Source organism: Condylura cristata, unplaced genomic scaffold (genome assembly GCF_000260355.1).
Source record: "Condylura cristata isolate star-nosed mole 26May11 unplaced genomic scaffold, ConCri1.0 scaffold00021, whole genome shotgun sequence".
NCBI classification, from domain to species: domain Eukaryota; kingdom Metazoa; phylum Chordata; class Mammalia; order Eulipotyphla; family Talpidae; genus Condylura; species Condylura cristata.
Window position 1 is genome coordinate 31037036 of NW_004567122.1, and position 24017 is coordinate 31061052.

Consider the following 24017-nt stretch of genomic DNA (forward strand, 5'->3'; position numbering starts at 1 on the left):
CCCATGACTGGGATGGTTCCCAACAGTGGAAGCTCCATAAGAGCAGGGACTCCCATCCTTTGGGTTCAGACAATATCCCAGCTTCGACCACCAACTAGGTGTTCAGTATATCATAGTTGTTGAATAAATGAATGGACAAATGAATGAATGAATAAAAGAAGGGTATCTTTTTGGTTCCAAGGTTTATTAACAGTAACCTGTCCTTTTTGTTTTTTGGGTTTTTTTTTTGCCCCAACCTCCAAAAAAAAACAACCTCCCCACTCTAGGGCTTCAATGCAGTTGCTGAATGTAGGATGTGGGGTACAGCAGACTTGGAGATCATTCATATTTCTTTTTTTCATATCTTTTTCTTTGTTTGATGCATAAAACAAATTTTTAAAAACCCAAACCTCTCACAGAACCCCTACATACCATATATGTAAAGCAGAGGTTGTCTTGTTGAAGGAAAATATGTAGGCCTAAAAGGTGAGAGAAACAGTTTGACATTCACTGCTCTCCTTATCTTGGTTACCTCTGAGTACAAGCTGAGGCCCAGAGAGTACCATGACCTGCCCTCTCTGAGTAGGACATAGTATCTGAAGTCCTCAGTCTTGTGCTCTTTTAGCACCACTTGGATTCTGAGATCATTTCAGCCAGAGCCAAGAAAGTCCCCAGTAGTGTCGGCCATGGTGACAGCTTGGATCTTTGGATTACCAACCCACTCAGACTGCCAGTCCCAGAGTCATGTGAGGGGCTGACTGGAGGGTGAACCGGAAGTGCAGGGTGGTTGGGTGGGGAAGCCAGATATCTGCGTTGGAAGGTTCTTGGGGCTTGGGGCCTGGGGGCTGGAAGGCTGGGAAGAGATGCCCAGGCCTGTGGTTGTTTCCCCCTTTCTCAGGATGAGGCTGTTGAGCTCTTGGAGCAGCTGGTCCTCCAAGGTCCCATGTGCCTGGGGACTACTCTTTGAAGGGGGGCCAGGTGGGGGCTCAGGGGGCCTTTCCTCCTGGCCCAGGGTTCTTGCCTTGGAGAGAAAAGATTGATCCAAGGACATCTGGCTGGCAAAAGGGATCTTTGGTTTGGCTGTTTCCTCTCGCATGGTGGCAGAGGAGGTAGGGGTGTCCTCAGTCAGCTCAGGGAAGGCCCCCACTTCCTCATATACTGGCTCTTCATACACAGGCTCCTCCAATTCCTCTTGTTCCTCCACAGACCCCTGGGATGACTTCATTGGCTGGATGGGGTGACAGGAGGCAGGTGTGGAGTTAGAGTGGTCAGATTATTAATCACTAACATTTATTGAGCTCTTTCATTCTCTACTCATTCATTCAGCAAATATGATGTATTTATTAAGCTCTGGACCAGAAAAATACTTTGTGAGTATGATACCCAAGTAACTCTTCGTGATGGGATTTCTGTAGGTGAGTGAAATGAGGTCCACAGAGGTTGAGTTGTCCAATCACACAACGAGTAAATGGTAGAACTGGGGCTTGAGCCTGGGTCTGTCTGATTCGAACAAGCATTCACTTAACTACTTTCCTTCTATTTCTCAGATCCTATGACTACTTCACCCCTTCCTCATCACATCCTATCATCCCTCATTTTCCTCATCCTTTCTGGCTCCAACACTCTCCTCTCCCTCCCCTCACCATAGATGTCCCGCATACATTAGGACAAATATAGAAAGCAGCCCTGGCTCAGGCAGCACAGAGGAACACAGGGCTGAGGCATGCAGCTGGAGCAGGCACAGTACTCACAAAGAACATGGACAGTGTCCTCCGGTTGTGAAGTCGCCGCTGGGCACAGGTGGGATGGGGGTGTGGGGAGGGAAAGACACAGACAGTGAGTCCTTGGCAACAGGAGACAGGAGTGGGGGCACAGAGAAGGCAGCACTGCTCCCTCTTGCAGAGTGTCAGGGACATGGGCAGGATTACTTGGGGTAGGCTGGCGGGACCTCACCAGCGTCTGATTTGCAGAGAGGAGAGTGGCGCCACTGTCATCTCCACGAATGGGCAGCAAAGGCATGGTGCCAAACTTTTGACGGGCAAGGTCAGAGGAGGACCGGCGTCGTAGGACCACTGGCTGTTGGTCATCATGCTGGAGAGAGGGTGAAGGGTTGGCATAGTTGGCATGGGAGGTACTGAGGAGTATAGTTGGGCTCATTGACTTAGTGTCCTCACCTGGGCTTTAAGGATGCTGGTGGCCCAGTCCCACATCTCATCTTCATCAGTGCAGGACAGGTAGCTGAGAGTGTGGTCAGAGGGGTATTAGCAGGAGGGGAAAGGGGCCATTGCTACAGGGATGGAGGATGGGAAGAGCGAGGAGATGGAGGACAGGGAGTAGGGATAGGCCAGAGTAGAAGACAGGCTGGGAGGTACTCACAGATGCATCTTCTCCAGTATTAACGTGAAGCCCCACCTAGGACGCAAAGAATAGTGATGGGTGATCAGAAAGGCCAGAAGGTCACATGGTGGCAGAAAGGCCCTAGAAGTGTGGGTAGGGGGAGAAAACTCACGGTGTTGGAGGCTTTAACTTCTTGCGGATTCCCAGGTAGACTTTGGCACCTTCCAAAGGCCATTCCCGTTCTGGTTTAGAGCTCTGCGAACATAAGTAAGGCAGTGAGGGTGAGAAGGATCACCTCAAGGTGAGGTCAAGATGTCATGGAAGCACTGGGGTTATGTGATGATAGGATCAGACACATCAAGGTTCAGGGAAACAATAAGATTGAGGAGAGTATAGTTTGAGGAGCACAGTCACAACTCCTCCCACATGACCACTCATAGCCCTCTCCACTGCAGCAAGGCCTCACCTTCTTCTCCTTAAGTAGCAGCAGACAGCGTCCACGCAGCAGAAAGAACCTTTCTTGGAAACGGTTTCCTAGCAAACGGGGCAGCTCCTCCCGACACCGTAACAGCCCTACCCTTGGGCTCTCACGAGGGATACCTGGGCACAAAAGAGCAGGGCTAGGTCGAGGGTTCTAGGAGTGAGAGCTGGGGCTATAGGCTAAAGATGGTGGCTCACCTGTGAAGAGGCAGCTGGCCTGAGATAGGGAGACTTTTCTCAAGAGCAAGGAAGCTGAGCCAGGCTCTGGAAGGTGGCACCATTGTAAAGCCTGCTCTAGGACCCTTTCCTTGGGGTGCAGTGGTCGCTCTAAGGGGTTTGGAGAGGCAAGTATCAATCAGAGTACCCATCCACAGAGTACCCATCCACCTCATCTCCCAGCAGTCAGCCATCCAGCCACAGGCATGCATCTAAGCACCATCACCTCTGTGCCAAGCAAGATGCTGGCCCTGGGGATGTAACAGTGAAAAGAAAACAATTCTAGGTAGATTTGCCATAAGTTTTTAAACATGTCCCTTGCATAACTAAAAAGTTGTAAACTTTCCCCAAAAAAACAAGAGATAAAATCATGAAAAATAAAAGAAGCACGTTAATTAAGAAGGAAATAGAACATGCAAAGTTAACAACAAAATTAAAAAAAAAACTCACAAAAAAATGAAAAAGTATTTGGATTTTTAAAAAAAATTTTCACCATTTCCAAGAAATGTACACATCAAGATTCATATAACTGTTACTTTTGGGGGGCCTAAAAGGAGCCTGAATCTTCTTTTGCCACCTGTTTCTAATATTGCATGATAAACCAGGTAAAAGGGAAGCTGCCACATCTAAATTAGCTAAAGAAGTTGTTAATGAACGCTCTGGAACACTGTCCTGAATTATGTCCTGAATATTTTCCATAAGCTTGGTAAACTTTTGGTTTTAAGGCGTGCAAAAGAGGAGTGGTCACTGAGGGATTTGCAAACTCACATTAGCATCTTCTGGCATAGTGGGTAGCTAACCTGGCCTCACACTCTTATTTCATACTTCCGATAAGTTCTATCACCAAATTTTCTATTAAGCTGGAATATGTAGCTGTCGTCCATTTATTTTTTTTTTTAAAGATTGTACTATTAGGGCCCTCCATGGTGGCACAGCGAGTTAAAGCACAGCACTGAGGAGCTAAAGCCACTTCAGCATGAGTTCGATCCCAGCCTACCCCAGAGGTGACCACATGTCGTTGCAGACCTCTCCTGACCAGCCCACTGCTCCCCTCAGCAGTGTACTTCATAGATCTGCCTGTTCTGCTCCCCACTCTGTCTCTGGTGAAGCCTCTCACCGCCCCTGAGCATCTGGCCTGCACCCCAGTTCTGTATGAACAACAACAACAAAAATATTTTAAAAAAGATTGTACTATTATTACTATTACTTTGTGTAGGCCAGAGGTATGGGGAAGTGGGGTGAGGGTGAGAGGATTCACCAGAGACAGAGTGGGGAGCAGAAAAGGCGGATCTACTCAAATACACTGCTGAGGGAAGGCAGCGGTGAGGCAGGAGAGGTCTGCTGCGCCCTCTGGGTCACCTCCCTGGCCAGGATCACCCACAATTTTAACACCACCATGTCCACTGATAACAGTTCTAGGACTAAGATTTATAAAATGTGGATACAGAAGTACTGGGTGGCTTGAAACCAAACTTGAAGCCAAATCGTCAAACTCCCTGTCAATCAAGTAAGTCGACCTTTTACGGCAAAATTGCCTTACGGCCGATTAGTTTTGCGGCAAAAACCGTTTGCGACAAAAAACGCTTGTGACGAAAAAACACTTGCCGCGCAAACTCACGGCGGATCTATTGGACACGGCATGAAACACAAAGCCCGCCGCCTCTTGAGGGAGCTGACAGTAAACAGGCAAGTAAGCAAAATAATTGTAGACTAATAACGGCTTTGAAAGCCACAGTAAGAAGCTGAGCGAGAGTAGCAGGGCAGTTCCTGAGACAGGCGCCGCCCGCCCGCAAGGCCTCTCAGAGGGGCCTGGGAGATGCGACTCGACTCGGGCTGGAGAACTAGGAAGCGCCAGTCACGCTGAGGTTAGGGAAAAGAAGATTCCAGACATAACAAGATGTAGAGGCCCTGAGGCAGGGGCATATCTGAGGAATGAAAGAGCCGGTGTGGCTGGAACAAGGAGAAAAGGGAGAGCGTTATGAAATCTGAGAAATATGGAAGGGACCGAACTTCAGGGTCTTGTGAGCCCAACAGGAAATTTGAATTTTATTTTAAGTTTAATGGGAGGTCGTTGGGAGGTTTTTTGCCTTTTTTTTTTTTTTTAAAGATTTTATTTATTTTTGCTTCGAAGAACCACGGTGTAGGCTAGAGACACAGTGGGAAGCAGAACAGACGGATCGACTGAAAAACACTGCTGAGGGGAGCAGTGGGTGCGACAGGAGAGGTCTGCTGCGCCTCGTGGGGCAGCTCCCTGACCAAGGATTGAACTAAGGCGGCGGCGGCGGTGGTGATAGTGCTGAGACTTAACCCGTAGGCCATCAGACAGGCCCCGTTGGGAGGTTTAATCTTGGGGAGGGCATGAACTGATTTATGCTTGGAATGCTTATTTGGCTGCTGGATTTACAGTGGATTGGAAGGAGTCAACTCTTCACTTTCTTGGGTGCACATTTTTTGTGATGAATGTTAGGGAGCAGAAAGATTATGGCAACTTTAACTAAGGTGCTGGTAATGGTGGAGATGGTGAGAACTGATTGATTTACATAGGGTCGGCAGGACAAGTTGCTTGGGTTGGGTATGAAGAGAAAGGGAAGGGAACAGCCTCAGAGGACTTCCAAGATTTTGGCCTTGAAAGCTGAGTGAATGGTGGTGCCACTGACTGAATTAGGAAAAACTAGGAAATTACCTGGGCCTTTTGGTAGGGGAGGGGCTGGGAATTGAGTTGTTCTTAGACATTTAAAATTTTAAATGCTTTATGTGACATATGAAATGGATATGCAAGCCTGGAGCTCAGAAGAGAGGTCTAGGTCAGAGATAAAAACTGAGGTGCCGGCTTATTAGTGACATTTAAAGCCATGCATAGACAAGCTTACCCAAGGAGAAATGTAGGCAGAAAAAGGAAAAGAACTGAACACTGAGTCCCTCCAACATGTGGAGTCTGGGCAAAGGAGAAAGAGAAACCTCCAAGAAGGGTTTGTGGGATACATAAAAGCTGAGAGAGTAGAGAATATTTAGAAAGACAGAATGTCAGCTGAGTAGCATGCCCCCTCGCTTCCTGAAGACAGAGTGTCCATCAACTGTGTTTGATAACACAAAGGTCATAATTGCCTGACTCCTGCTTATGTGCACAAGTACACACACAGTCTTACTTACCAAGCTCCCCATGCTCTCTGATCTCAAAAGTCACCCACAAGTCTGTTCCAGCTGCTGTGCCCCTCATATCCAATACCTGGTTAGTCAGCTCTTCAGCAGTCAGTGTTGGGGACACCTGGGGTCAAGGCAAGAGCAGAGGACCTGTACTGGTCAGGCCATTGTCCCTACCCCCCAGCATGCTCTCATGTCCCTTCCTGTCCCCTCAGAACTTACCTTCAGGGTGACACAGTTGTCTGGCAGTTGCTGCTCTATATAAACCTCCATGATAATGTCTCCAGCCTGGGACAGCTAAGGGGAGAAGTTAAGGAAGTCAGGAGGACACAAAAGATGCCAAGAGTCAAGGTCAGAGTATTCCTCACATTGCATTATGAGTGCTTCTCCCACTAACGTCTCCTAACCCTTATCCCTAGTATCACTCAGAAGAGAGAACCCCGAGACTGGTGGGATTACAGCTTCAAGCTGTGTAAGAGGCTTCCCAGATGTGTAGCATAGTGCTTGGAAGGACAGATCTGGACTCATACTGTTGGTGTTCTAACTCTGCTACTCACTATAGTACAACCTTGAATAAGTGACCTTTAGATCTCAGCTTATATATTTGAAAAAAAATGAAACCATCCACTTCTTGGAGTTGTGTGATGATAAAATGAGATTATAGGTGTTTGGAATATGGCAGGTCCCTAGCTGTTTGCTACTGTACTTAATATTATTGTTACCTCCTTGTCTCACCAAACGATTCCTTGGATTTCTGTGTGCCTAGAGTACTTCTACCATCATCTTATAATGAAGAATCCTCATGTTGGAATGAATGGAACAAATCCTAGACCAAATGTCTCCCTTCAATGAACTCCCCTTTTTTGGTATCCCCTGTGTTCCAGAGAGCTGAGGGCCAGTTTCTGGAATCAGGTCAGCTTCCAGTCTTGATGTCCCCCTTCAGGCCCAGTCAGGAGTCTAAAGTCAGGACACATTACCTGCACATCCTTCCAGGTGGTGATAAGACTGACCTCCAAGTCAATCTGCGCTACCTGGTCAGAGTCGATCTGTGGAACAGTCACAAGGAGAGTGGTGGGTGTGGGTGGGGTGGGGAGTGAGTGCTGGGACAGTAAGGAAGCAGGAGAGAAGACCAGAGAACCTGCATGAAAGGGTCAGAGGTCAGAAGAGCTACACGCCACTGGGGAAAGGATTTTAGGAGGTAGGTTATAGGAGACAGGGGTCCTGATGCAGTGGGCCTTCAAGAGGGCTGGCCTGGGTGTTTGTTGGGTGACCAATTCCAGAGTCTAGGAAGAGGAGTTGTAGGTCAGGGGCCAGGAGAGCTTACGTCAAAGACAGAGATGTAGTTGTCGATGAGATCCTGCAGCACCCGCACCTCGTGCTCCCCCCGCCCATCTGTCTGGAACACACTGGGTGCGAACAACAGGGCCAAGTTCCTCGTGCACATATGGTTTAGAGCTGCACACTTCTGCACCCTGTGGAGGGGCGTGAGAGTCATGAGGAATACAATGGGTGCTCATTCATTCACTTAACAAAAACTGTGTGCCAGGCCTGGGCTATGCACTTGGGATATAGCAGTGAGTAAGCCATGCTACTGGTCTCCAGGAGCTCCCAGTCTTGGGTGATGATAAATACAGCACGGGGTCAGGAAACCTTTCATGTAAAGGAACAGATAATAATCTAGGCTTACAGGCCATGCAGTATCTGCTGTTGCAATGTTCAAGGAACAACAGAAAAAGTAAGAGTAAATGGGTGTGACTTTATACTTTTTGTACAAAACTTTATTGATAAAAACAGACATGGGCTGGATTTGGCCCACAGTTGGCAGTCCCTGTGTCAGAGTGTGATCAGCACAACATAGCCAGGGTTCACCTTGAGTCACCCAAAGACCCTTTCCCTAAACAGTGAAGGCGAATCTGCATCTTACTCCTCTTTGTGTTTCCTACATCTAACCCTTTGCTTGGCATAGAATAATCAAATGAATTTGAATGCTTTCTGAATGCTTACCACATACAGGCCAGGTTCTGGAATAAAACTTTTACAAGGATTATCTCACTCTCATAGAACCTATGAGGTGGATACTCTCCATCACCTCATCTTCCTTTTTTACAGATGAGGAAACTGACTCAGCAAGAACAAATAACTTGCTCAAAGTAACACACTAGAACGGGGCGGCCAACTTACGGCCTAGGTTTCTCTCCCCAAAGTCCATGCTCTGAACCTTTACACTGTAACACCTTCACTGGGCACTGAATGAATGAGGGTAAGCAGAGGCTGGAGGAGGGGCCAGTGTTAGTGAGGAGCCTGCAGGGCGTCTGGTCATACTCACCGGTAGAGATGCCCAATGAGGGTGGCCAGTGTGCGGCGGTTGACCCGAGGAAGGCAGCCAATTACTTCTTTGTATTTCTCCAGGCGCTGATTCTTCAGGAGCTGCTCTGGGGATGGAAAGGGAGAGAGTTAGAGAAGATCAGAGAAGGGAAGGTGGAAGGATTCTAAGAGAAACAAATCCAGGTTAGATATGTCTAGCTCCCTTTCCCACTCAGCCCTAGGTGTTCCTCTAGGGTAGGCAGAGAGGGGCTTCCCAATCCCACAAGGGCCCTTGTGGATTCTAGAGGAGTAGATGGAGTTCCTGGTTGGGCTGCGGTTGCCTGTGAGTTCTCAGGGATCTGGGGAGTACCAGCAGCCTCCCTCCAGCGAGGCAGCAACCGTGCAGAGGTCACAGGGTCATCCAGTTCTCGGAAGAAGCGTTTGAGTGTGTCGGTGACATCCTCCACAAAGTGCTCCCCTGGTCTGAGCTTCACTGATCTGGCATCCCGCCGGAACTCTTCCAGGAGTCTCAGACTGCGGGCACGGGCACCCCCTTTCCGATACACGCCTTCCAGCCGGAGCCCTACATGTGAACAGGCAGCATTTCTGCTCACCACTCCCCAAAGAGCCACCACCACCCACCCAGCACTCATCTGTGAGCCCACTATATGGTACGTGACTATTTGGGGTGGGGGCTCCTCAGGTTTCCGAGTCCTCATCTTCAGAAAGTCATTCCCTAGCCACATTGTCACTTATAGCAGCCTCATTACTCTATGTCCTCACTATTTCTTTTTTTTTTTTTAAGATTTATTTATTTATGCGTATAGAGCTGGGATACAGGCCAGAGGTGTGGGGGCTGTGAGAGGATTCACCAGAGACAGAGTGGGGAGTAGAACAGCCAGAATGACAAAGCTCACTGCTGAGGGGAGCAGCGGGTGAAACAGGAGAGATCTGCTGCACCATGTGGGTCACCTCCCTGGGCAGGGATCGAACTCATGCTGAAGCGGCTACAGTTAGCTTCATAGTGCTGCATTTTAACCTGTTGCGCCACCAAGGAGGGCCCTTTCCCTACTACTTTTATATTTAAATAGCACTCCCTAAAATCACATTATAAAGTCCCCTTTATCTGTGGCTTTGCTTTCTGTGGTTTCAATTATTCCAATAAAACTGCAGTAGGAAAATATTCTAAGCAACAAGATGTTTTGAGAGAGAGACCATATTCACATAACTTTTATTACAGTGCATTTTTATGATTCTGGTTTTTATTAGCTGCTGTTAATTTCTAACACCTCTAATATTTACTTACAAATTAAGCTTTATCATAGGTATATACAAATAGGAAAAAACAGTCTCTGTATGAGTCAGATTCAATCATTTGCTGTGTCTTCGAACACATCTCCCAAGGGTTGGGAGGGCCTACCCTAAGTCAAACCTTGCTTGCATATTCAGTATTTATGAACCTGTATGCCGCTAAAATTCATTTCTTACCCCCAAAACAATACTTGTAGCACTATTGCAGTCACTTAGCGAACATAAGCAGAGAAAAATTGGAGCTGCCTGTTACACGTTTCCAGCTGACGTGTCCTGCTATAAACAAGTGTAATTTTTGTGGTATATTTAGATCCATGGTTTTGTTTTCTTTCTGCATTCTTATGCTTTTTACGGTGACAGTGTCAAGTGTTGTCTGATGTTCCTAGGAATGGGGAGGTCAGGATGTACCTCATGGAGAAAATATTTAGTACACTAGTTCTGACTAGCATGGGTTATGAAGTGCCGTCAGCTGTGAGTTCTGTGTCAACAAATCAACAGTATATATTGAATAAGGTGCCTTTAAATGGAAACACTTACACAAGGATAGGTATTGATTGGTTGATGAAAATGTGACCAGAGGTTCCCAGGAACCTTGCCCTGTTTTTCCACTGGGGCAGTCACTAGGCGTCCATTAAATTCAGTAACGCGGTAACTTTACAGAAGATAACTACAGTGAATGGCGAGAGTAGCCTGAATCTTTTTCTTATTACCCAATTCTCCTCCTAGTCTCTGACCTTCATAGACCCTCACCTGGTCCAAGTATTCTCACTCTTGGCTCCCCAGTGTCTGGCACATGGAAGCAGCTCAGTAAATACCTCTCAAGTGGAGGGGTAGGTGTGACCACCCGCTCTTTCTCCTGGGCTTTTCCCCTGGGCCTCTGACTTTGAACACAGGGAAGTTGAGAGGAGGGTGGGGTTGTTGAGCAAGGACATCACTGCTAGAGAGTGTCATTAGCCGCTGACTGCCTGCTGTCTCCTTGTAGGTTCATGAGTGTGTCTTTCACTTACCCGCTCTCATTACTCCCGCCCTTTACTGCCCTCACTATTTCCTGTGAAATTCCTTCTCAAGAATCCAGCCTTCTAAAGGGGGTTCACCAGAAAGATAGATTCAACTTATAGTTGTGCTGGAAAATAGAGTAGAAGCCAAAAACTCACAAGTTCTGGGAACCACTTGCAGAGCTGACGCTCTGTGCCTAGAAGACTTCCCACACAGAGTAATTCTGCTCCAGCCTCCTTCCCTTCGCAGCTGCCCCCCTTGTTCTCTGTGGCTCTACATCTCCAGTCACCTTCAGTGCCGGTCCTCCTCCATGCCCATGTGCCAGTTTCAGCTACCTCGGGAAACCACCTGTAAGTCCTGTGCTAACCCTTTACCTGCGTTAACCCTTTACCTGCGTTGTCTTACTATCACAATCATCCTGTACGATGAAGACTGTTAGTAGCCCTGTTTTACAGATGAGGGACTGAGGCTCAGAAAGGCAAAGCAGCTTGCCAAGGGTCACACTGCTGGTTGCTGTCAGGCTGCAGGCTCTGTAGACAAAGCTCTTGAGTTCAGATCACCCCCCACCCCATGGTCCAAAGCCATGTTCCCTGCACCCCACTGCACCCCATGCTCAGTGTCAGCTGGTTCCCACTCACCATGTTGAGTGACAAAACTGATGCAGGCGTCCACAATGATGGGGATGTCACCTCTGCTCATCTGCTGCTCCTGTAGCCCTGTGCCACCCCCTCCGGCAGCACCCCCAATGGCTGTGTTCCATGCTGAGAAGTCCAGCCGGCCCTCCCCCTGCAGATACAGGGTCCTGAGACCCCAGAAGCCTGAGTTAGAGCCAACCCCAACTGGCCCTCTGACTTAGAGGCACGGGAACACAAGGACCTGACTTCCAAAATCACCAGCAGGGGGCAGCAACACCCAACTCAAACTGGGACTCTGAACTAGGGAAGCAACTTTTGAGGAAGTGGGCAGAGGTCCAGCAGGCCAGGTGGAAGGTGTGGGCTGAGCCCTTGAAAGAGGGGCCCAGGATCAAGGGTAGGGGCAACAGTTACCTTCCTGTCTCTACTAGAACCAAATGCTCCTTCTTGTCAGGGGTGTCAGCTGCAGGGACAACACCTGGGAGGAGAACCAATGAACATTATCATTAATGTCTACATCCTAGAGACTAACAGTTATTAAGTATTTAATGGTATATAAGTGCCAGACTAGGAGTCTTAAAAGAATGCTGCATTAAATCCCATGAATTGTAAAATACTATCCCCCATTTTACAAGCTCAAGCTCAAAGAAGTTAAGTCACTTGCCCCAGATTACTTACAATAAAATAACCGATCTGAGTTGAACTCAGGCCTCTTTGTCTCCAGAGCAAGCCCTAAACTATCCCTCACTGTTCCTATTTTAGGAGGAAGTGAGAATATTCAGTCCCCTCTCCCAGTCTCCAACCAGCAAGTGACTCCAAATGATGATGATGTTATATATCACTTACAACATACAACACTTGTTGGACACTGGCAGGATCGTGAGAGGTGTTTTACATGCATCACCTTATTTGAAACTCACTACCATTTGATTATTGTGCCCATTGTAAAGTCGAGGAAATAAAAGCACAGAGAAGTTAAGAAACTTGTACAAGGACACACAGTTAGGAATTGAGAGAGGTGGGGGCCTAAATCAAGACAGTTTGACTCCAGAACTTGTACCTAAATCTACCGTGTTCTGCTGTTTCCCATAGGAACCCCCAAATAGAAGACCCTTCATTCCCCACTATGGCCACTTTCACCCCTACCCCTCCCCTGCTCACTGATCTCCTGTAGCCGCCGCAGATGCACCATGTCCTCAGGGGCTGGGGTGCCAGGGCCCGGCGCTGGACACAGGAAGAGATGGTCACCACGAAGAAGGCCGAACCCTGATAGCCAGAGGCCGGAGGCCAGGGCTGTGTGGGAGGGGGACCGCAGCCACAGGCGGCCCAGGCGCAGCAGCCCAGGGCCCAACAGCTGGTGACAGCTCAGCGGTGAGAACCACTGCAGAGGCAGGAGAACAGAGGGAAAGGGGACAGGGAGAAAGACAAGAGCGGGGATAGTGAGAGGCAACAGGGAGGGCCGAGAGAGAGCAGAATGGAAATGGGTGGGGAGAGAGTAGAGGAGTCATCCAAGGAAGAAAGAAGAGATGGATGGGGAAAAAACAGGGAAGAACTCAATTCAGTTTTCCAGTCAACACAGAGAAAACCCCTGTGCGGCAGCCTCTGTCCTTCGTTAAACATGCTATAACCTTCAGTTATATTTTCAGTCGCAGTACTCCGGGAAATCCCATCATCCCGGGGTCGGGGGAGAGCCTTCCTGGAGAAAGGAGTATTTGAGGAGGACCTGAAAGGAGTGCTCCTCATGTAATCTTTCCAGTTAACGTGTCACCAACTGATACTTTAATAAAAATCAAAAGAGGGACCTCTCTGGTGGCCTAGGGGTTAAGACTCAACACTATCGCCACTATGATCTGAGTTCAATTTCCAGTCAGGGATCTAACCCACAGATGGAGCAGCAGACCCCTTTTGTCTCGCCCGCTGCTCTCCTTAGCAGTGTATTTCAGTAAGCGAACCTTTTCTGCCCCCCACTCTGTCTCTGCTCACCCCCCACATCTCTGGGCCTACACCCCAGTTCTTCTACATAAAGAATTACTGGAAAAGTGAAATAAAACAAAGACAGCATACAGAACATAAGCCCCTGATTTCTGTAATTAGATTCCACACTTAAGATCACCCTTTCAGACTGCTATGAAAGATTCTAAATGCTGATTTGCAGGTTCTTATCCCATCAAGGCTCATAACAAGTAGTTCCTGGGGCACGTATACTGTAATAGTCTATAGCCCTTCTGGACAGTACCAACTTAAAGGATGGGCTGAATTTTTAGAAAGTGTAGGCAATAGTAAGAGGAGACTTGGACCGAGCAGGGAGGGCTATACAGAGCCCTTTTCAAAGGATATGGAGCTGACTTCTTGGCCTGAAGAATTATGGGAGAACCAGAACCAGAGGGTGGAGTCAGGAGCACAACAGCTGAGCATTCTCTAAAGAGGCCTGTCAGGTGCTACAGGAAGACTTGGTAAGACCACAGTACAGCCCTTCAACTTGGCAACTAGCAGTCACTGACCGTCCATAGCACCGGAGCTCAAGAGTGAGGCACAGGAGGGCAGCTGTGAGGGGGTAAGGAGGAACTGCCAGCTGCCCGGTGCACCGCTTTCTAAGAAGCTGTCAGCAGGGTGCCTGGGTGAGGAGTTGAAGGTGGAGCAGAGGGAAAAGCTGCTGCAGGATGGGAGGATTGTCATCACCATTACAATTTCAACACCCACAGATGAAGGGCTTGCTGTGTGTCAGGAGGGTGGGGCTCACGTGTCACTTCAACCTCAGTCCTGTGGGGTGGGTCTTTTCCACCCACTCTATCCATGTTGAAAAGTTCACAAGACAGAGTTGGGAGACTCAAATCCCAGGATGTCTGACTCTAAGGCCTAAACTTTGAATTCCTGGAAGAGGGTGCACAATAGACTAGCTTGCTGGGGATGGGGAAGTGAGGACAGATGAAGGCAGTTTTGCCTCTGGACCTGGAGAGCTTGCATGGGAAGTAGGGGAGAGGAGTGATTAGAGATGGCCCCTGTACAGGAAGAGGCCAGATAGATTTGGGCCTTGAGTTTTGACAGATGCCTCATTTTGGTCCCATGCTTCATTTCCTCTTAGCTCTGTGACCTTGGCCAAGTGACTTCATAATCTCTGGACTCAGTTTCTTTACATGTAAATATTAATAACTCTTTCCTCTGAGGTTATTGTGAGAAGTAAATGAGACATTGAGTGGGCGATGCTTAACACAGCCTGGCACAGGATAAGTGCTCAGTCGACCTTAGCTATTAGTGGGAAGTTTGAGGACTGAGCTGGAGGCAGGTGGAGACTAGGAAAGCATGAGCTATTGTGGGGGGAGGGTCTTGGCTACCTCACCTTGCCCACAGCGCTGGTCCAGGCTTCCAGACTGTCAGCTCCATCTGTGCCAAAATGCTGGATCCTCCCCCCAGTGAGAATGAGCTCAAAGGAAAAGGGGAACCTTGAGAGAAGGTGAAGTCAGGGAGGAAAAAGGGAGTCAATAGTATGGCAGTCAGGCTCAGGAAGGGAAAGGGAGGGCTTGGTGAGCTTGAGGCTGCGGTTACCTGTCAAGGTCACTGGGGTCAGTAGGTGGAGGGCTCACCCCCAGACATACAACATCCTGGGGTTGGATGAGGTTGATGGGTTCAGAGCTGCTTTCTGACACAAACATCTCCAGAGCTGCTCCCAGCACACACCACAGTCGGGAGGGAGCTGAGGGGAGACTGACCATCAGCAGGCAGACCTCTGCCCCCACTGTCAGAAATCCCATTTACAGATATTCTACGGCAAGTCCTCTGCCTCTATACCATCTTACAGAATCTGCACACCAGCCCTGTGTGGTGGATTCCATACTGTTTTGCAGATAGAGAAACTGAGGCTCAGAATTTGAATAATTTGAATAATTTGCCATGGATAGGAAGTAGCAGAACCAGGATTTGAGCCAGTCTGACTACAAAGCACAGGCCATTACTGTCACTCAGTCCTGCCAGGCAGGGCCCATCCTGCCAGGCAGGGCCCCGCCTGCCCCCAGCCTACTTGAGGGTGTGGTCCCACTTTCCCACCCCAGCACACTCATCTTGTCCCTCTGCAGTATATTCTGGTCCACCCCAATTCTTGCCTCCATCTCCCATTTCTTACCATCCCGGCCCCTTCGAGAGGGTGGGGGTCCAGCTTTGTTGCTGATGGGACCACAGTACAGAAAACTGCTGTAAGTGGCAGGTACTACCACCTCATTGTACACGCCAGGGCAGGGGTCTGTAAAGGGAAAAGACATCAGGCCAGGCCAGTGCAGCGAGATGAGCCTAACCCTCTTGGGGGAAGGGGTCACCCCAGGAAGACACTGGGATCCAACTCCCACTGGCAACATGACCAAGTAGAACCCAGGAGGCTGGACCCATCACTACCCAGATTAGAAGAAAGGGTGGCAGGGAATAATGAAATATCTAAGCCAGGCATCGTCCACTGACTCTCCCACCACCAGCCAGCCAGTGAGCTCTGCCCTTGTGTTGTGGCCCCTTGGGCCTGACCGCTACAGACCAGCCTCTCGAAGATGATTGTTTCTGTGATCAGATTGTCCCCTCCAAGTAAGACCTGGCTTGTGGGTTAGCCCCATTGGGGGAGACCAGCTCCAATATCCAGATCCATCCTGTACAGTAGGCACTTTGGTCATTTTATTATATCAGTGGGCTCCAGAGGATCTGGAGGGTTGGAAAACTGCCCAGGTTGGGCTTTCCTGATGGGCTGAGTGAGGGGTTACCTGGGGCTTTCTGAAAGAACCAAGGAACAGGTCAGGGCTGAGAATTCATGCTGGGTAGGAGAGAAGGGAGGCACTTGCAGTCATTACCTGGGGCCAGGAGACCAGGGGAAGTCCCATCGAAGGCTGAGGGGGAGCAGGGCTCCTCACCCTCAGAGGCCTCAACACACAGGATCTGGGTCATGTTCTTCAGCAGGTTGGGACCAGCTACAGCTGCACACAGTGCCTGCAAGGAGGGGAAAGGACCCCAAAGACCCAACCTGAGAGCCCTGGGGACAGCCCTTGATCACCATCAGCAAACTCCAGCCACCCGTTTAGGCATGCCAACTGCTTTCCTCTCTTCCCCTCCGTCCCAATTTGTCCCTCCTACCTGGAGAAGCTGGCTATGATCTGGGTACTGAGGGTGGGGCTTCCGGAAGAGACCCAGCCTGTACTTCCGGGAGATGAACTCTCCCCGAGGACCAGGGGCTGTATCTGGATGCAGTCCCTCTCCTGGAGGTAATGCCCCTGCCCAGAATCGATTGGCACGATCATTTCCCAAAACAATGAACAACTGCAGGAAGACAAGGGGCAAATTTGTGTGACAAGAACTCCAGCGTCTCCTGACATTCCAATCCTGACCCAAGTCATTTTCATACCTCTTCCATCCTGCCCTGCCTCACCTGCACTATCTCATTAGTCCAAACACTTGTGTCCAGTTTCAGGCTCTGTACCTTGGAGATGCCAGAACCCAGGGCCCGGTGCTGACCTGTCAGGGTATGAAGAGGATGTGGTGTGGGTACCCCTGAGCTCTGCTGCCCCAGCCGCCCCTGCCCCTTATTTACCCTATTTCAGCTAAGGGTGCCAGCCTCACCTGCACACTGCTTGCAGATGACCACTCCCAGGTTGACAGCGGCCCAGTCGGGCCGGGAGACCCCACAGTCTGCACAGTGCCGGTTTGCCCGATTGGACCAGATTTTCTCAGCCACCTCGTAGTCAGACAGGGTCTCAGTTACTGCTTCCTGCAGAGCGGCCGCCCAGCTCTGCCGAGCCCCCCCAGACTCGGCTGTGAAGCTGAGGGGTGGACAGCCAGTCTGTGGGCATGGACACCCCCTCAACATGTCCCATACCACTGGCCATTCCCACAGGAGCTGTCACAGGCCACATCTGGACCAACCCAGTCCCTCCTGAGATCCTTGACCCTACTCACTGAACTCCCATTAGTGCACACCCACTGGCGGCCTACTGACTAGGCCTCCAGGCCCCTGTGCCTCCCTCAAAGCCCTCTTTCCCAGCCTTGCTCCTGCCAGTCTGGGCCCCACCTGAAGCAGCGATGGGGCGTGAGTAGGTCAAAGCTGCGACTCTTGGTCTCCCGGACGCTGCAGCCTTGCAGTTCAATGAAACATATTCCGATGCCCAGGGAGAAGGCCTGGGGGGTCAGGAGGGAGGGGGTTTGGGGAATAGGCACATCCCCAGAACAGGCTAGGCCACACCCCTTGGCCCCAGCCCGATGTTCTTCACCTGCTCACTCTTGTACAGTGCCAGCTCTCCAGGGCTCAAGGCAGCAAACACCTTGGCCTTGTGTCCACGCAGCTCTAACAAGCCTGTGCGGAGGGGTCGGGGTGGCTGCGGGGCCCGGGGATGGCCCAGGAGGCGCTGCTCCTTCAGGCAGGACTGCAGTGTGGAGCACCACATGTCCCGCTGAGCTGGTGGGGAATGGGGAAGCATGTCAGAGGTTTGTGTGCTTACACGGCCCCCCAGCTCCCACATTAACCCAGCGGACATCAGCACTCACCCTCGCTTTCCGTGCGAAACACAAACACCCTCTGGCTGGTGATGACCTGAAACTTGTTGTCCTTGCTGCTGCGGGTCATCTCAATGGCAGTCAGAAGGATCACGCCCTTGGGGAAGGGATCCTGGAAGGACAGCCCAGGGACCACAGGGACAGGAACTCAGCCATGCTCACTGACCTCAGGAGCGAGCACCAACTTTCAGTGAGACCTGCACTCAGCCCACAGGTAGTGGGGTACAGGTGCTAACTCAGTCACTGTGTGTTCATCTCAGGCATGTGGTGACCCCTCCCTCACCGTGGGCATTCCTCCTCCCAATTCTTAACCTCCCTCAGCTCTTCTCTCCTCGCTGCAGTCCCCATGAAGCATCCCCTAGACTCTCACCTTGTCACTGCCAAAGTACATAAGACTCCTCCCATTGAATTGCACAAAACGCCGCTGAAACACATAGTTTCTGGGGAGGGGAGGGGCCAAGATCAGCGAGCAGTGGGGGCTGCACCTTGGGGGATGCTTAGGGTCAGAGTACTGGGGACCTGATACCTCCCCCCTCACCCCCTCACCCCCCCACTCCCGGGCCCGCCACCACCTCCCATCCCAGCAGCCCACCCTTGAGGGGAGAGCTTGTCTAGCCAGCCACTGAGCAGCGGTGTGGGACGGTCAGCTGTGGAGGAGAAGCTGGCATAGGGTGAGATGAGGTCATCACTGGTTTCTGTGTCTGGAGTGGGCAGTGAGAGAGTGGAGTCCCCAGGCAGTTCAAGGCTGGCATAGCCTGCATCCTCCCGTGCCTCCAGATCTTGCCTGCTGAGCCAAGACAGAGGGTGACGCACATTAGACCCAGATCCCTGGTCGGTCCACTGTTGTAACTAATAGACTGCCTGGCAGGTACTGGATCTGCTTTTCAAACAAGGAAGTAGGGGGTTGGGAACCCAAAGGGTTAGTACAGTGCTGCTTCCCTGAGCATGCTCAACATTTTATAGGGAAAATATTCATCCCTCTCCTTTCCCATGCATATTACTTGAGGGCAGAGTTGGGGAAGGACTGTAGAATGGTTTCCTACCACGGCTGCCTACATCTAATCAGTAAGTTCTCTCCAGATGTTTTTGTCTTTCTCTCCTTGGACCAAGTTCCCATCCATTCTTAACCAGAGTGATAGGAATTACCTAACTGGTCGCTGGTGGCTTGCTTCCACCCTTGCCCTCCCTCTCACAAACCATTTGAAAATGTAAATGAAATCACTTCACTCCCTGCAGATTTCACTCCCTCTGTGAAACCCTGCAAGAACTTTCCATTTGCACTTAGGATAAATTCAGATTCCTTCCCATGCGCTGCAAGGTCTTGCACAGTGAGACCCAAGGCTTCTTCCCTGACCTCCCCCTTGCTTACTACAGTCCAACCACAGGCTCTTGTTTCTTTCCTTCATATATGCTGCCCCCTCCGGCCAGAACTTGTCTCCTTGGGTTGCTTTTTCTTATCCCTCAGGTCTTATGCCATCCTAGCAAAAGCCTAGTATTCCCTATCACTTTTCAGTGGCTCTTAAATAGCAGCACAAAATCACTTGGGAAACTCAAAAATACACAGAACCAGATGCTTTCAACCTGAACCTCTGGGGGCCCAGTCATGAAGAGTTCCCTGAGCTATGTGCAGCTTGATTGAGGACCACTGTTCTACCCTACTTCATTGAGAAATGGAAGCAATAGGATGAGGACCCCCACAGACTCCCGGTGCCTCATCTACCCAATTTCACACACACCGGGCCCTCCTCCTGTTACTAGATTTACTCTCCTGTCTGAAGTCAGTGCCCCCTCTGTGACTTGATTGTGTTCTTCCCACCCACACGAGGACATCGCGGCAGACTTCTCTTTCTTGCCCTTATATCAACTAATCTGCCTTCTCTACCAGATCATTCCCATCCACCTACAAGCATGTCACATTCCACCTTACAAAAAAACAAACAAACAAAACCTTCACTTTCACTATGAACAGTGGCTCCTACTCTGCTCTTCTTTGCAGAAAAAGTCCTCAAAAGTATCATCCGGCTCCTCTCCTTGCATTTTCTTAAGCCCACTCTGGTTAAGCTCTTCCCTACCACCTGCCAAGGACCCCAGTGACTCTGTGCTGCCAGATATGGAGGTCAGAATACTTGCCTGGACCACTCAGCAGCACCTGACACAAGTGACCTGTCCCTCCTCCGACACTTTCTTCACTTGGCTCCAAATATATCACTTTGTCCAGACTTCCCTTCTACTCCACTGAAGATTTCTCTTCAGTCTGTTTTACTGATTCTTCCCCTTCTCCAAACCTCTTGATAGAAGAGTGTGCCAGGACACCGATCTCATTCGCCTTCTCTATCAACACTTGCACTCAGTTATATAAACCTATCTAAATGTTCGGATTTAGCTCTTCAGTTCAGACCTCTTTCCTGCCGTCCAGGATTGTATATCTAATGGCCAATTTGTCTTCTCCTCATGGTTATATACATACACTTCAAATGCAAAGTATCCAAAACTGAAGTCTAACTCATCCCTCTGGCTTTGCACACCCCCTCCCCCACCCCGGACTATGGTAACTCCAGGTACTTTTAGCTGCTCAGACAGCATCTAACAGAAGTCAGTGTAAAAGACACTTGGCATTTAAAAGTTTCTAGTAGCTCCATCAGTTGTATTTATCCTTTTTTGAACTAAATCTGCTAGTGGCTCTAAGTTCTAGCCATCTCAGTTCCAATTAGCTACATGTCATGTGTTCCACAATCACAGGTGATCATAGCCACCACACTAGACAGAGCAGCCTCAAACTGAAACCTTTGAAGTCATTCATGACTGCTCTTTTCTCCCACACCCCAGTTTACTGGTGTTGTTTGCCTTCAAAAATATAAGCAAAACCCATCCACTCCTCACCATCTCCATTATCCTCTTGTGAGTTAGGGCTCTCATCTAGACTACTGTAGTAACCTCCTAACTGGTCTCTCTGCTTCTGCTTTTACCCTCCACAAATCACCCAACACAACTACCAGAAAATTCTTAAACTTAAGTCAAAATCCTCCCAATGACTTCCCATTTCATTTCAAGTAAAAGTGAAAGTCCGGAAGAGGTTCTACCCATCTGTCCTCTCTTGCCTCTGACTTCATGCCCTCCCACACCTCCAACCTGACCCACTCAGCCCCAGCTTATGCTGCTCCTGGACCGCCCCAGCCCCAGCACATGGCCTGGGGAAGCCTCTATTCTTACAGCCCCCCAAATACCTATGGACCATCTGGTCATGGCTAATTCTTACATCCCTTAGGTTTTTGCTCAAATATAATTTTTTTATTGCTCTGGAAACACTTCATGAAAAACTGCAGTCCACACCTCCCATTACTCCATTCTATTCCTTTTACCTGCCATATTTTCTTCCATGCCATTTAACACCTTTTAAACATATAATTTATTTATTATATTTATTGTTAATTGGCTATCTCCCCACAAGACCAGGGTTTTCTGATTGATCCATTCTAAGAATCTACAACAATATTCAGCATGCAATAACTCAAGAAAAGGTTTGTTAAGTGAAGGACAAGAAACATTTCTCCCAATTTTAAATTACATTTCCATTAGCCTGTTTCTTTGTTGTATTCTTGAATGCTCCCTAAGTCACAAGTTGCCTAGGATTGGAGTGGGTCTTTATATTCACCCTGCATCTTGAGTGCCTGCTGCAGGACAGAGGACACTCAGTGCATACTTGATGGGTAACTGGATCCGCCAGCCCAACTGCCCCTCAGGCTTCCCCTTTTCCTGCCTTCACCACCCTACTGAGTACTCACCTGTGATCAGCCCTGTCCTGACAGATACCTCTGCTCTCTCTTCTGTCGGGGGCCCCTGAGACCCCCACAGGCTGGACACCATAGTACAGGCAACCAGGGTCCATGATGTGCACTGCCAGGATGAAGAATGAGGAAGCAAGTATCAGATGGGAAAGTGGGAGATCTTGAAGTGGGCCATCCCTCTTCTCCAGCACCTGATAACCCACCTACCTGTGCCCGTTGTGGGTCTGAGGGCAGGGGTGGGGGCAGCTGTCTGGGAAGTGTCTGAGGCCCTGAGGGGAAAGGTCTATTGGTCATTAAGAGAAAGAGGAGAAAGGACAGTTCTCAACCAATTGCTTCTCTCTACCCACTCTCCAGCTTTGGATGCCCTCCCCCAGCATGGGAACCCCAAGGTGTCAACACCACTCACTTTTCCTGAGCTGCCTGTGCCCCGCCTCTTAAGTCCAGGCCGAAGTAGAGGGCATTGGGCATCATCTCCATGGTATTCACGGCTGATGGCTGTTCAGAGGGGGAGGTGAGGAGCCTTGGGCTGGTTTCCGGGCTCCTGGATACATCTGATCTCCAGAGGGCTGGGCTCAACCCAGGCCTCTGGGTGGTGGCAGGGCCACTGAGCCCACCAAACACCGTCCTGGGCTTGGGCACAGGTTTGAAGGACTGGGATTCAGAGTCTGGGCTGGGAGACGGCTCCATGGCACTATCCGATTGGAGATCCAGGAAGCCCTCTGCAGCACTGCCCTGCAGCAGGCGCAGAATGCGTTTCCGGTGCCCTGTGGCGCTGATGCCCAACTGCCTCAGCTGCTCGTGGCCCAGGCCCCGGGCTGCACCCGCCGTAGCCAAGCCATGCTGCCGAAAGGTGTCTGCATACTGCTCCAGGTGCACGGTGGCCAGCCACACAGCGATGTCCAGGTCCTGAGGGGCGGCCATGGGCCCTCAGGCCATTGCTGGGGGAAGGGGTAGGGTGAAGGGAGGGCTCAGGCAGTTCCCCCTCCCAGTCCCAAAGTCTGAGACCTGGACTAGGGATACCAGTCTTCCTCTAAAGAAAAATACCAGAGGCCTACATCGAGAGGCAGAGCCATCCTATAACACCAGAAAGGACTTTCTCAATCTAGGAGAATCCATTTATTTACGGATGAGAAAACTGAAGCCCAGAGAAGGAAAGAAACTTGCCCTAGCTTCTTAGCAAGTTTTTGTAGTGTTGGCTTAAGTTTCTGCTCACCCTGGGTTTAGGTCAAACTCTGCCTCTGCTTCCCTGCACACCACTAGGTACACAGTGGACAAAATGCCAGAGTCCCACTGGGCCAGGGTGGAGTACATGCCAAAGAGGAGCCCCTCAGTGGTCTGAACCCTGTGGTGTGCGGTGGGGACAGGGGCAGTTGTGGTCTAAGGAAGAGGAAGTGCAAATCCATTTCCAGAGTTTGCAGAGTTGGGGTGCAGGCTCTGCCATCCTAATCCTAGCCATTCCCAGTTCCTCCTCCCCTTCCACCTATTGTCTCTGTTCAGATTTCCTTCCTGTCCTTCCAGCCTTGGCTGCCCCCACATCCTGCCTGCCTTGGTCAGGTTGCACAGAGAGTCCCAGCTAGTTCCAGCATGTGGGGTCCTGGCCCTGGGCATAGGTTGCTTGGGAGCAGGGATGGAGGAGAGCTGGGCAGGGAGATGAGGGGCCAGGGCTGCTTCAGGGTCTTCATGCCCTACCCACCTGCAGTGTGTTCACACGCGTGTACACACATGTGACTGCGACGCATATAGACATTCAGCTCGATTAAATGACACCCCTTCGCCTCTGCTTTCTCCAAGCCTTTTCTCAGCTTTCCTTTTCCTGGTATATGCTCCTGGGCTCAGGTCTCTGAGGCTCTGTCCTGTTTAAGCCAGTCTGACCCTAATGGCCCTCTATTCTCTGGACAATCTGTCTCCCTGAGTTTTACCTCTGTCTTCTCCCAGTCTCTACCTCTGAATCTTTGTCCCTCTCTTTGTTTGCGGCCAGTCATTAAGTCTGCCTTTTGCCTCAGCCTCCAAATTTAACTAGATCTTTTAACTGTGTATGTATTATGGCCACCTGACCCTAGGCTTCTGTCTCTGCCCGTAGGGTCCTCTCTGTTTCAGAGGTCCCGACTAGGACTCCCTATCTGCCTGGCAATCGGTTCTGGTTTCTCTCAGCCAGCTCCGGGGTGCTGAACCTGGGGCCCTGACTCAGAGTCCATTTGCCCCGTGACTCAGGCACGGTCTGGCCGGAGGGCATGGGACTGGGGGGGGGGCGGGAGGTGCCCAGGGCGAGTGGGGTGGTGGGCTGGGGAGCACTGGGCAGCCCCAGGCAGTGCAGGTGAGA

The 24017-nt window shown here is 50.2% G+C and overlaps 1 protein-coding gene across 1 annotated transcript; it reads right to left on the reverse strand.

Moving 5' to 3' along the window:
• Nucleotides 1-235: 235 nt before the first annotated feature.
• Nucleotides 236-22618, reverse strand: ARAP3 (ArfGAP with RhoGAP domain, ankyrin repeat and PH domain 3). The gene is made up of 32 exons (XM_012727688.1): nucleotides 22104-22618; nucleotides 21905-21966; nucleotides 21695-21806; nucleotides 18505-18696; nucleotides 18283-18352; nucleotides 17904-18024; nucleotides 17630-17814; nucleotides 17431-17537; nucleotides 16983-17182; nucleotides 16792-16877; nucleotides 16500-16682; nucleotides 16220-16355; nucleotides 15514-15630; nucleotides 14940-15087; nucleotides 14734-14836; nucleotides 12558-12777; nucleotides 11811-11874; nucleotides 11403-11566; nucleotides 8828-9040; nucleotides 8480-8585; nucleotides 7478-7625; nucleotides 7131-7199; nucleotides 6376-6450; nucleotides 6163-6277; nucleotides 2995-3123; nucleotides 2783-2916; nucleotides 2489-2571; nucleotides 2356-2391; nucleotides 2154-2217; nucleotides 1933-2070; nucleotides 1731-1769; nucleotides 236-1207 (listed from the first exon to the last, which is right to left on the reverse strand). The coding sequence occupies exons 1-32, from the start codon at nucleotides 22616-22618 to the stop codon at nucleotides 722-724; spliced, it is 4620 nt and encodes a 1539-aa protein (XP_012583142.1). The 3' UTR covers nucleotides 236-721.
• Between the last annotated feature and the right edge of the window lie 1399 nt (nucleotides 22619-24017).

Excerpts from the sequence above, each read along its gene's own strand:
- ARAP3 (XM_012727688.1), bottom strand. The coding sequence starts at position 22,618 with ATGGCCGCCCCTCAGGACCTGGACATCGCTGTGTGGCTGGCCACCGTG. Across the intron at positions 18,025-18,282 it reads TGTACTTTGGCAGTGACAAG|GATCCCTTCCCCAAGGGCGT; the intron begins GTGAGAGTCTAG and ends CTGTCCTTCCAG. Across the intron at positions 15,088-15,513 it reads CTCTCGAAGGGGCCGGGATG|CTCCCTCCCGACTGTGGTGT; the intron begins GTAAGAAATGGG and ends GTCTCCCCTCAG.